At 38.9% G+C, this 13,305-nt stretch overlaps 1 protein-coding gene across 1 annotated transcript in view; it reads right to left on the bottom strand.

The window, feature by feature from the left end:
* Positions 1–4,427: 4,427 nt before the first annotated feature.
* ddx6 (DEAD (Asp-Glu-Ala-Asp) box helicase 6) overlaps positions 4,428–13,305 on the bottom strand; it is a 29,013-nt gene continuing 20,135 nt past the window's right edge. The window contains exons 13-14 of the mRNA XM_053623311.1: positions 7,284–7,468; positions 4,428–6,647 (exon numbers count right to left, since the gene is read on the bottom strand). Coding sequence (XP_053479286.1) covers positions 7,293–7,468 — 176 coding nt within the window. The 3' untranslated portion in view covers positions 4,428–6,647; positions 7,284–7,292. The remainder of the gene's footprint in view (positions 6,648–7,283; positions 7,469–13,305) is intronic.

Genomic DNA, 13,305 nt, shown 5'->3' with positions numbered 1-13,305 from the left:
ACAGCATGATGCTGCCACCACCATGCTTCACTGTAGTGATGGTATTGGCCAGGTGATGACTGGTGCCTGGTTTCCTCTGGACATGACGCTTGCCATTCAGGCCATCAGACCAGAGAATTTTGTTTCTCATGGTCCGAGAGTCCTTCTGGTGCCTTTTGGCAAACTCCAGGCGGGCTGTCATGTGCCTTTTACTGAGGAGTGGCTTCCATCTGGCCACTCTACCATACAGGCCTGATTGGTGGAGTGCTGCAGAGATGGTTGTTGTTCTGGAAGATTCTACTCTCTCCAAAGAGAAACGCTGGCGCTCTGTCCGAGTGACCATCGGATTTTTGGTCACCTCCCTGACTAAGGCCCTTCTCCCCCGATCGCTGTTTGGCCAGGCGGCGAGCTCATGGAAGAGTCCTGGTGGTTCCAAACTTCTTCCATTTACAGATGATGGAGGCCACTGTGCTCATTGGGACCTTCAATGCTGCAGAAATGTTTCTGTACCCTTTCCCAGATCTGTGCCTCGATACAATCCTGTCTTGGAGGTCTACAAACAATTCCTTGGACTTCATGGCTTGGTTTGTGCTCTGACATGCATTGTTAACTGTGAGACCTTATATAGACAGGTGTGCACCTTTCCAAATCATGTCCAATCAACTGAATTTACCACAGGTGGACTCCAATGAGGTTGTAGAAAGATCAAGGATGATCAGTGGAAAAAGGATGCACCAGAGCTCAATTTTGAGTGTCATGGCAAAGGCTGTGAATACTTATGTACATGTGCTTTTTTTGTTTTTAATACATTTTCAAAGATTTCAAACAAACTTCTTTCACATTGTCATTATGGGGTATTGTTTGTAAAATTTTGAGGAAAATAATGAATTTAATCCATTTTGGAATAAGGCTGTAAGATAAAATGTGGAAAAAGCAAAGCGCTATGGATACTTTTTGGATGCACTGTACATCTTGCAACAGAACAAAGAGTGTTGAAGCTTTATAGGTGGATCTGAAAAAAAAAAATTAATATCATTGAATAGTTCATTTTTTCTGTAATTTAATTCAAAAAGTGGAACGTTCAAATATTCTAGATTCATTACACAAAGTGAAATATTTCAAGACTTTTTTTGTTGTTGTTTTAATCTTGATTACGGCTTACAGCTCATGGAAATCAAAAATCCAGTATCTAGAATCTAAAAATCTAGAATATATGGAAGTTCCACTTTTTGAATTAAATTACGGAAAAAATGAACTTTTCCACGATATTCAGATTTTTTGAGATGCACCTGTATTTCATGAAAGGCATACAAACTCAATGACCCGGCCAGCAAACAGTCCGGATCTCAATACGATTGAACATTTATGGTGGAAATTAAAAAAGAAATTGGTCTATGACAAGGCTCCATCCTGCAAAGCTGATCAGTCAACTGCTATTTGAGAAAGTTGAAACCAGCTTGATGGAGAATATTGTTTTTCATTATTGAAGTCCATGCTTCAAAGAATTCAGGCTGTCATAAAAGCCCAAGGAGGAGCACTGAAAGGAAATTCTCTTATATTATGAACTGCTATCAAATACCTATGATGAATGTAATCATTTAATTACCTTGTATTCATTTAATTACCTCTTTAAATAAGCTGATCAACTGCTATCCTTGATTATAGCTATATACTTGAAATACACATGTATTTCCATGTCAACATGACACAGGACTTATTTTGTATTATGACTATGCGCTGTGTGTTTTGTTTAAATCTGTCTGACACCTGGACCAGTAGTCCACGCGCTGCTGTTATCAGTGTATAAATACTCTTGGTTTGCATGAATAAAGTGGGATGTCTTTATGAGCATGCAAGAAGTCAGTGTGTTCATTTTAGACCCCCCCAGGCCTGAACGCTCCACGGTAAACCACACTTTCTAAAAGTTAATAGATGTTAATAGAAGTTAACGGTAAAACAGGCTGGAAGGCATGACGGACGATCTGGCGGGCATAAGGCATAACCTGAGATCCCTGTAACGTGGAAATCTAACAAGCACAAAATACTAATTGTGATTTTTTTTTTTTTTTTGTTTATGATTCCATATTTTTTCCCCTCACCACTGCGAGATTCTATATTTTTTTTCTCTACTTAATCTGGAAAAAATATGCCAGTAATAAACAATTTAATTTAATTTGTTTGAGGCATGGTTCATGAAGCCAGAATGTTCAGCTATTAAACAAAAATTGTTGTGCATAATTTCCTATCTGATTTGTTCATTTGCTACAAAGTTTATCAAAAAAATGAAATAAAAAAAAAAGCAGCTGGTTGAACATCCAAGTGTGGTGGTTCCATAGTTCTCGCCAGGGGTTATAGCAACAGCTTGGGGAAGACCCACATATGGGTGTGATCGTGAGGTGTCCACAAACTGGGCCATATAGTGTGTTATCTATGTGGTTGCTAAACTCTCATTTTTAATTTACACACGGATCCGACGCTAATGGAATTTTTTCACACTTTCCCCCCCATCCCCCATCAGATATAACCACAAACAACTTCTGTATGACTTACCACATTCACAGCTTACACACAGATATGTACTTCATACTCTACTGTGGATGAATTTAAGTACAAGATCTCTGACCTTCAGTGATATGACCACATTGAATTTATTTATTATTTTACTTTTTATTTATTTATTTATTTATTTTTTTACATAAACTGAACTTCAAGAAAGACTACACAGCAATACTTGTGTACCTTCTATCTACTCCCTTGAACTCCTACACCCAATAGCCTGTTATATAACAGTTATCCTGGTACTCATGTTCAGCTATATGTAAAAACGTACTATAAATGGTCATTATGACCACTGCAATAAGCTGCGCTACTATCTGTTATTAATATAACTGATTTTGTGGGGGCTTTTTGGCTACCATTTTTCTTATCGTGTGCATCAATTGTGGGTCCCAGTAAGGGTATTCAAAGCTAGAACTGAATTTGTACACAGAGCAGTTAGATTCACTGCATCACACAAACTTATCTAAAATGTACTCTGCCTAATTACTCCAATAAGTAATTTATACCCCTATATAGCAAACCAGTTAATAAGCCTTTCATTCTTTTATGATCATTTGACAACACTAAATAGTGAATTTTTTAAATGAGAATTCCAGACTGTTAGATTTTCAACCCCCCCCCCCCCCCCGGCTTAGTGATAGATTATCCTTCACTCAGTGTGAGAGCGAGAGCACGCGACACTGATTAAAGTTAACACTATTGTCCTGAATAACATGGTCAACCTGATACTTTCTGAAAAAGGACTTGTCTGACAACACTAGATTCAGCACATTAAAACCAAAACTGAAATTTCAGTGAGCTTTATTCAAAGAAAGTTTCCAATTATCCAGATTCCATTTTAAATTTATAACAAGCACCACTGACAAAATTGCCAATTTAAATTTAAAAAAAAAAAAAAAAAAAAAAAAAAAAGGGGGGGGGGGAACAAGTATATTCGTCAATTATGCTTAATTCATTGAAAAGTAGAAACAAAAATATTCAGGGCATTTTTACAATAAATATTCCAACCCGTTACTCCAATTTGTGGCGTCACGAATTTTGTTAATTTTCCCCAACCAAATTGTCCCTCCCACCCCAACCAACCAATTCATCTTTACTTTTGTTTTACATTTTTTTTTTTTTATTATTATTTTTTTTAAACAGACAGCACCCAAGGATAGGTATACTGGAGGACTGTAGATGCTTCCCTGGCTCCATTTCAACTAATTCAAAATTATTAAATCCAATCTAAATGTTAGTTTCTCAGGTGAAATCTGGTTCCTGAAAGACAGCAAAAAATTTTACCATCACAGTCCTCAAGTACATATGGCATCCCTGTGCTAAAACAAAAGTAAAGATGCATCAGGGCAGCAATTCCTCTCCCAACCCACCTAAACTCAGGAAAGAAAACCTTGAAAATTGAGCTTGAGATATTTAAATGAAGTTTTCATGATAACAATAGATATATGGTGAGACGCACCCCAGCTCAATCTTCAAAGAAAATCATGAAGACCACAGCACATCATACCATCATACATCATACCTAGCTGTTCAGACAGTTGACCATGCATTCAAACACTCCGGGGATATGCTGTGTTCTCCAGAGCAAATAGTTACCCAAAAGTAAAAATTGCAAGGTAGCTGCCAAAACCTTGCATGACTTCCATTCTCTCACCTAAAGCCACACAGATTGTGCATTTTTTTTTTTGTCCCTCCCCAAAAATAAGAGCATATGGTCAATTTTAATAATACACCATCTGCGTGCATATCAGGCCACTGTAGAAGAGAGAATAAAAGTCTGGCTTCAAAGCAATGCCACTTATAGGATGCTGCAATTTTCCAAAACATATCACCAAACCTGTTTTGTATATTGACAACCACTAAAGCCTATTTTGTTAACCCCACACACCCTTTTGCAGCATCCCATAGTAGACAAAGTTGATCCACCAAAGAAAGAAAACGTCTCATGTTTATTTATTTACTAGGAATTCCCAATGTCATGCAGACAACCTGATGCTGTCAGCAGTTAGTGACAATTGGGATACAAATACCAGTTATTCCCCATTCCAAACCCTACAAGAACCCCAACCCAGCAAGTACTCTTAGCCTTCAAATGGGAACACAAATTCAGGTCTTCTAAACAAACCACAAAAATGCTGTTTACCTATAATTCTTTTAGTGTTAAAGGAGGGTCATTAAAACCTCTCAATACAGAAAATGAACAAACATTTGGTTATCAGCATTCTCCCATTTTCAGAACACTCCCCCACCCCTAAACACCTCTTCAGCCCCTAGCAGGCTATTGTGCAGTACTATTGCCAAATCCCAAAACACAAGTCCCAAGTTTAGTGCAGGACAAAAAGGTAAAAGTTTAGCTCTGCAGTTTATTTGAGAAAATTGGATTAAAGAAAAATTGACGGGGGGGCCCGAATGCAAGACCCGTTTCTTTGAGAGCTACATTCATCAATCCCCATATTTGGACTATTTGCATTTACCTTAGAATGGCAGACTATAGCACTGCACCTAATCCCCCCAATCCCTCAAAACCCCCACTCCCTGACCCCCCCCCATCTGAAAGCATCATGTACCAGGGCCAATGGCAGTGAACATCAGTGTAACAGTTTCCTACACCATTCACAAGTTGACCCCACCCACCCCACAGCTAGCCAATTAAAGCTGCACTGCAGCAACAAGCATTACTACATGATGCAAATATTTTCTCTCACATGTGAGTCACCATGAACAGGGACCCAACGAGTGCTTTGTAAGTCAGTGGAACAAGCAAAGGCTGGAGAGCAGGTAATCTAGATAAGCTACTAACACCAAGATGAGGTGCCCATAACACCACTGGTAGAGGTTTAATGGGGGGGGGGGGGAAGCTTTGAACTGTGCACAGTAACTAAACTTGGCCAATACTTCCAAAAATAAATCTGGAATCCCATTTTTATAACAAAAGATCTGACATCACTTCAAGTTTTAAGCCTTCTTGATTTTTAAATCACCAAAAAAAAAAGGTGACAGCTAGACAGAATCAGGAAAGGGAAAGGAGATGCCATCCAGTGCTGACAGAATCCTGCATCTTTGAGGTTTCTTACATAACCCTCCAGCCTTTTAGCTTGTTTTATAAAAGATCCATTAAAAATGAAATGAAAGTATTTACAAAAGTTTACATTGTGCCAAAATTGATTTCAATGGCACATCTATGACAATGTGTAGCCACCCAAAATGAACGAGAACTGCAATGGAACAATTGGGGGGGGGGGGGGGGGAGTTCCAATATTTCCACATTTATCCGGCAGAGGAATCACAGCAGGAGGGAAAGGCTGGCTTGAGTCTCTGAGCAAGGCTCTAGTCATATTGGAGCACTGAAGAAAAATGGAAAGAGTCAGTGTCTAGAAGCACATGTTCCATGACAACAAATGAAAATGCCACTTGAGCCATTTTAGGGGCACATGAAAGATGCTGAGAAAACATCCAAGTCCCACTTTCATCACAAAAATCATAATACCCAGTTTGAGAGGAAAGGCCACTTTTGCACACCTTACATATGTATTGGAGGCAGCTCTTTCCGTCCACAAAATCTACTTGGTCTATTTCCCCCCAAAAAACAAACAAAACAGCACGACACACCAGGGGTGTATAATGATTTCTCCTGAAAACGTAAAAATGAAAAGTAAACAAAGAGCAACAAAATAACAGGTGACCGATGAGAAGGGCAAGGTCTGGAGAAAAACATTATTACTTTGAACAAAGTTCGACTGCTTGTTAAGGCACTTCATACAAATAACCAAATACATGAAAAAGAGGTGCTGGATGGAAAAAGCTGGGTCTGAGGGCTAGTGGGTGATGTTCATTTAGGTGAAAAGTAGTCACAATCAATAAATAGGATAATTAGCTTCAAACATCCTCTTCTACCCTTCTCTCACAAGTGCTTTAGAATCTTCAGAATGTTATATGATGCAGCAGTCCTTTTAAGGGCCATGACATTTTTTCCTCCATTCTTGTCCTGTTTCAAAGAAATTCCTCACAGTGGCACAAAAATAGGAAGACGACAAAATAAAAATAAAGAGAAGGGACAAAAATGTGGAGAAATAAAGACAGTGTGGGGTGGTGGCTGGGGGCTTGGTGATCTGCAGAAACAAATAAGAATTATTCCCCACAATTCCCATTTAAACCAACCATACACTGCATAAGAGCATTAGATGCTGTTTTTAGAGTTTTTTCACTGTAAAAGCATGCACACCAGACTAATTATACAATACTGCAGGCAATACTTGTACAACAATTTCATCATGCTGCATCTTGCCCTACTTATTAGAAGATTAAACGCAGAAAAGAAATGCAATCTTCCTTCAACTGTGCTAATTTTTGTACATAAGGCACTGTAAAGGCACTTTACAGTGCCTTTACAGCATAGGCCCAGATTTTGCAGAGGATGATTATCCACGAAATTATACATCTCAATAATATCAGAGTCAAATGCTTCTGCATGAAAAAGTTGTTAAAAAAAATTAATCTAGTGTGAAATGATTAACATTGCATGTTTTCAGTTGTAAATAGTAAACATGATTGAAAATATCAAGAGGCTGATTAATAGGCCAACCTACTGACCTGTAAAATAGCTTCAATTCAGTAACTTTCTGAAAGAGCAAGTTGGGGATAAAACTGATCTAAAAACCTGTTGCGTGGGCCGAGCAATATAGATATATTAACTTCTGACCTACAGAATAAATTTTAGACTTTATACGGTACTTTGCTAGCTTTACCTCTCTTGCTCACAGTTTGACCTCCTCAGCGCTCTCACTGTGATACTCTGCCACATACAGGCTCTTATCAATGCTGCTAGGAATAGGCTTGATCTCTGTGCCCAGCTGCTCTTCAATGCCCTTCAGGTTAAAGCGGTCATCATAGGTGATCAGGTTAATAGCTAGACCCAAGTGCCCAAAACGACCTGAGGGGGAAAGAATTTGACATCATACATTGCAAAGTTAACTACTGTAAATACTTTTCAAAGTGTGCTTATATAAACATTTAATTTAAAATTACATTGAATTTTTTTGCCATTAATCTACATAACCCATAATGACGGATCAAAAACTTTGTTAGCAATTTTGTTTGCAAATATATTAATTTAGATAAGTATTCAGAACCATGGGTAAGGCACTCCAAACTGAGCTCAGGTGCATCTAGTTTGCTTTATCAAGACTGGACATAATGTACATGGGTGTGTTCCTTTTCATAAGGTCCAATAAATAAAAATCTTCCGAGAGCTGGCCAACCACTAAACAGGCTAGAAGTGCCTTGATCAAGCAGGTGCCCAGAAACCAAATGGCCACCCTAACAGAGCTTCAGACATCCTCTGCAGAGAAGGGAGACCCTGCTAGATGGAAAACCATCTCAGAAATACTTCAATCAGGCCTTTGTAGAGTGACAGGACAGAACCCACTCTGGAATAAAAAGGTATATGGCAGGCACTTAGAGGACGCAGAGCATGGAGGATTCACTGATCTTGTGAGACAAATTTGACTGAACTCTCACTACATCTGGCAAAAAACAGGTACTGCTCAACTGTACAAAACTATCCCTGTGGTGAAGCATGGTGGTGGTATCACAACATGGACGTTCTTCCCACTGGCAGGGCCTGAAAGACTAGTCTGAATTGAGGGAAGGATGAATGCAGCCAAAAAGAAATCATTTGCATTTGAAATAAAGTTGTGCATGCAACTTGGCTGCAAAAAGACGAGTAGTCTAGCAACCTGATGCTAATTTATAATAAATGTGACTGCATAATTAATCAAGAATTATATTTAGCAACCAGACAGACCTTAGCTAAAATTACTTTTTAATGGATTACCACTAAAAACACCATTCAGCTGAATAGCACTCCCTAACATGCTCAAATGGTGTAAATTCTAGAAGATTCTTATGGCTAGTCACCTTGTCAGTGGCTAAATGATCTTAAGTGAAGGTCTAGTCTGCAATGGCCAGACATCACTCATAGAAACTGAGCATTTATGCTAGAGAGAAACTGAGTCATACAAGTCTCTTGATGCTTACAAATTTGCTGTTGTTTGCAAGTTCAAGATGCAACGTATTACGATTACAAGATCAAGGACATTGTGGCACTGAAAACCTAGGTGCTGCCCAGCTAGATGCCATAAACTGATTAGCTAGCCAACCGTGTAAAGCAACTCCAGTAAAATTACAGCTTAGCTATTGAGCATTAGGTGATTTTCGGCAACCTACATAGTCATGTGGAAAAAATAAGTACACTCCATGGAAACTTACCTTTTTTGACATATTTGGACAAGCAAACATTTGATGGTCTTTGAAAGAATGCATATTAATAAAAGGTGAAACACCATCAAATGACATAACTGACATTTTGTAGTAACTTTCACAATTTAAATTGAGGGGAGGGGGGACCCAGATCAGTCATTTGGAAAAAGTAAGTACATCCCCACATTTATCACCCCCTTAAATCCATAAAATTACAATCAGGTGTTCAAGATTGGGCATCAATGGTTAGAACCAGCTTAGGGAGCGCAGGTGGAATCCGTTTAGTGTCCAGGGTTGCTATTGAGGTGTGTGGTGTCATCATGCCAAGAGTTCCATAAAGACTTCAGACAGGAAAAAAGGAAGAAAAAAAAAGGGGGGGGGGGATGCCTAGGAGTCTGGCAAGGGATTTAAAAAGATCTCCAAATTATTTGAAATGAATCATTCCACTGTAAGGAAAATCTACAAGATTTCAAACAACTGCCGAGTTGTCCAGGACTGGCTGTCCCAGCAAATTCAGCAGCTCATCTGATCCAAAAAGAAGTCTCCAAGGCCCTCAAAATTGAATCACATGATCTGCTAGTAAGTCTTGCAACTAGTGGTGTCACAGTGCATGCTTCTACAATCTGAAAGATTGCACAAATTTGACCTGCAAGGGAGGCGTGCCAGGACAAAAGCCTTTGCTGTCTAAAAAGGACTACAGTTTGCCAATGAGCATATAGGCAAAGACCAGGCCGTGTGGAACAAAGTGCTCTGGACAGACAAATCAACAGTTGTTTGGCCACAGTAACAGTAGACATGATTGGTGCTTACCAAAGACATTTTCAGCAGAAGCAGCTCATACCAACTGTGAAGCACAGAGGTGGAAATGGTTTGGGGTTGCTTTGCTGCATCAGGGACTAGACAGCTTGCAATCACTGATTCAACTATGAATTCTGCATCATGAGTGCTTGAAGATAATGTGAGGCCATCTGTCAAAGTTGATGCTGAACTGAAAGTGGACCTTTCAACAGGATAATGACCCTAAGCACACTAGCAAATCCACCAAGGAATGGCTCAAAAAGAAGAAATGGAGGGTTATGGAATGGCCTAGTCAAAGCCTGGATTTGAATCCCATTAAAATGTTGTGGGAGGATTTGAAACTGGCAGTAAATGCAAGAAAACCTTCAAACTTCTTGCAACTGAGAGAATATCGCATGAACAGGGGTAAAAAATTCCAGCAAGCCGATGACAGACTAGTGGACAATTATGCAAAACGCCTACAAGAAGTTATTTCTGCTAAAGTGGCAATACTAGCTTCTGAGGCTAAGAGCATAATTACTTTTTCCACAGAAGAATCTCACATCTATTGAAATTTCTGTTGAATAAGTGATTGAAAAAGCTATTTTTCCTTGTGGTTTTGTACATCAACTATTAATAAGCACTGTTGACCAGATCAAACATTTGTTGGCTTTGACACATTTGGATAAGCAATGTCCATGGGGTGTACTTATTTTTTCACATGACTAGGTTTGTGAAAGCAATAGAAAATAGGCATGTTGGCTAACTAATACTAGTTAGCACATCCACTTCACTTACATGATGGTTAGCTATCCAATCCAAAAATGTGGCCAGGGGGGGGGGGGGGGGGGGAATTTTGGTGATGAGCACTTCCCCAATTAGACACCCAACAGAACATGATATTTCCCAAAAAACTCTAGCTTGCTCTTAAATGACTATAGTGGGGGTTCCTAAACATTTTGGGCAAATAACCCCAAATGAACAATATGAATTTTCTATGGCCAAGTCTTAACTGCCACACATTTTTTAATTAGATTTATAACGTAGGATTATTCTAAACATGACCATCCGCATAAGATAAGTGACTAAAAATCAAAGGAATATTCCTTGCACTGACCTGTCTGGGAGATGTAAAGCAGAGGAATCTGGTGGTTTACGCATGATGTGTGTGTGTGTGTGTGCGCGCGCACGCACAGAAGCAGCATGAGCTGCCTGCTTAGCTTATGTACATCCATAAAGTTTTATGTAAATATATCAATCAATAAATAAATAAAATAGATACAATTTAAAAAGGTGCCACATAAGAGCCAAAATATCCTGGTTTGTCAGGTTTCTAAGTAGAACTACAAAAGTTTTCAGAAATGTTATGCACAGCAATGTTTTAAGGGGGGGGGGACCCCCCAAACTATACTGATTAGCTCTGTGTCTTGACAGGGCTGTACAGCAAGAAATATCACACATGCAAAGAAAAAAAACCCAAAACAATTACAATCAGTCTATGCGATGACGGAATTAATCACTGTAGCACCCATGCGACACAGTTTTGCATGTGTGAGACAGAGCCGCTTGCTTGTGTGAAGTGAGTTTGTGGTGTGCTTGTTTGTTCGTAAAGTTAATCGATGGTGCATCACTATTTTACTTTGAAGCTGTAGTCTATTGTGGGATTAGCCGATGTCCCGGCTGCGCAGAGTCCATACATCCAACACCAATTCCCACAATTTCTAAGGAACAGTCCTATAATGCCTAAACATTTGCCTCTATGCCATTACCTCAGCAGGTTGAGCAAGTTAGATGACAAAAATACCACTTCATTTTCCCCGTGTTCAACCAAAACCCCAAATGGCCTGTGAGGAAGAAATGAAAGAAGCAACATTGCCAGAGGTTGCTTTTCCTTTCTATTTGTTTAAGTAGCATTTATGAATGTTTTAATTAAAACTGCAAATATGCATATATAAAACATGTACAATCTTGATTAGAACATTGTGAAAATCACGTTAACATTAATTCTAATTAACCAATTAATGATTGATTAACCCCCCCCCCCCCAAATCGGTCAGCCCTTCTTGTGATACAATTGTGTGGCCTGTGCTACAAAAAAAAACTTTCAACCTTTGTAGCACCAGTGCTATGTGTGCACAAAAAGGTAATGTACAGAGTTGCATTAAGCAAGAGTAGCATCTTGATCGTGGTCATGAGCTGCATCTCAAATTATTTTTTTTAATGACCTTACACTCAAAATTATTTACTAACCTACAAATTCCAGAACACTGTTATGCACTATTACACTAATAGAAAACCCCATTAGCGTTAGCATTCAATAAAAGTCTAGAATAGTACACAATTATGCGATTTGAGACAATGCTAGTCTGTTTAGCAGAGGTAGATAGATGGGGAAAGTCATTCATTTATACGTACACACACACACCCCCTATATACTTATATACACACACACAAATACACACATTTTTCATATTATATATATATATATATATATATATATATATATATATATATATATATATATATATATATATATATCTCAAAAATGTAAACTCAAACACTATACAATGGACCTATAGACCTCCAAAACTTGAAAGAATAGGAATGTTTTCTAGTTGGATTTAAAAATCTCCATTGAGCTGGAAGTCTTAATTTTATTAATATTTTTTAAATACAAGAAACCAGTTCCATAGCAGAGGTGCACTGACAAAAGGCTCAGTCACCCTTACGCCTTAAATAAGAGCGAGAAACAGTTAAAAGTAGCAGACCAGAGGACCTCAGCATATATTAACAAGGTCTGAGATATAGATTGAGCCAGCCCATGTAGAGCTTTAAAAACAAATAAAAATCCTCTGCTGGATTCTAAATTTGACAGGTAGTTAGTGGAGAGAAGTCAGGACTAGGTAAATGCTATCCCTTGAGGATATGCATTCCTCAGTGGGCTATACAAAATGTCTTTAAGCACAATGACCCAAAGCATACAACCAGGACAACACTGAGTGGCTTCAGGACAAGGGATTTGAACCCCACAAAACATCAGTGAAGAGACATGAAGACAGCAGTTCACACACACTGCCCATACAATCTGATGAAGCTTGAGAGGATCTAGCAGGTAGAATGGGAGAAATTGTTTTTATAGATTTAATCTGAAATTAATTGCATTTATTTATTTATTTTGTCCATCACTACACACAGTCTGCTAACTGCAGACTATTATCCATTTGTAGATGCTGCCCCAGACCATGGCTGTAATGGTGCCTGATATGAAAACTTTGCTAATGTCATAACTACTGCATGTGTTACTAGTTACTCCTATTTATTAAGTCTCAAGGTCATAGCTAAATGATCAACTTAAACATAAATAATAAGCAACATACACTGATCAACCATAACATTCAAACCACTGACGGGTGAAGTGAATAATACTGATTACCTTATTACAACAGCACCTATCAAGGGGTGGGATACATTAGGCAACAAGTGAACAGCCAGTTCACCTGCTGAAGCAGGAAAAATGGGCAAGCTAATGCTGGGTATGATAGAAAGGTGTCAGAACACAATGCATCACAGCTCGCTGTGCATGGGGCTCCAGACCGGTCAGAGAGCCCATGCCGACCCCTGTTCACTGCCAAAAGCGCCTACAATGGGCATGTGAGCAGAACTGGAGCATGAAGCAATGGAAGGAGGTGGTCTTCCTCCATGGCAGAGGAAGTGTGATGCTCTGGACAATGT

The sequence above is a fragment of the Ictalurus furcatus genome, chromosome 4 (genome assembly GCF_023375685.1).
Source record: "Ictalurus furcatus strain D&B chromosome 4, Billie_1.0, whole genome shotgun sequence".
Classification (NCBI taxonomy): Eukaryota; Metazoa; Chordata; class Actinopteri; order Siluriformes; family Ictaluridae; genus Ictalurus; species Ictalurus furcatus.
This window is presented reverse-complemented; position numbering and strand designations above follow the sequence as displayed.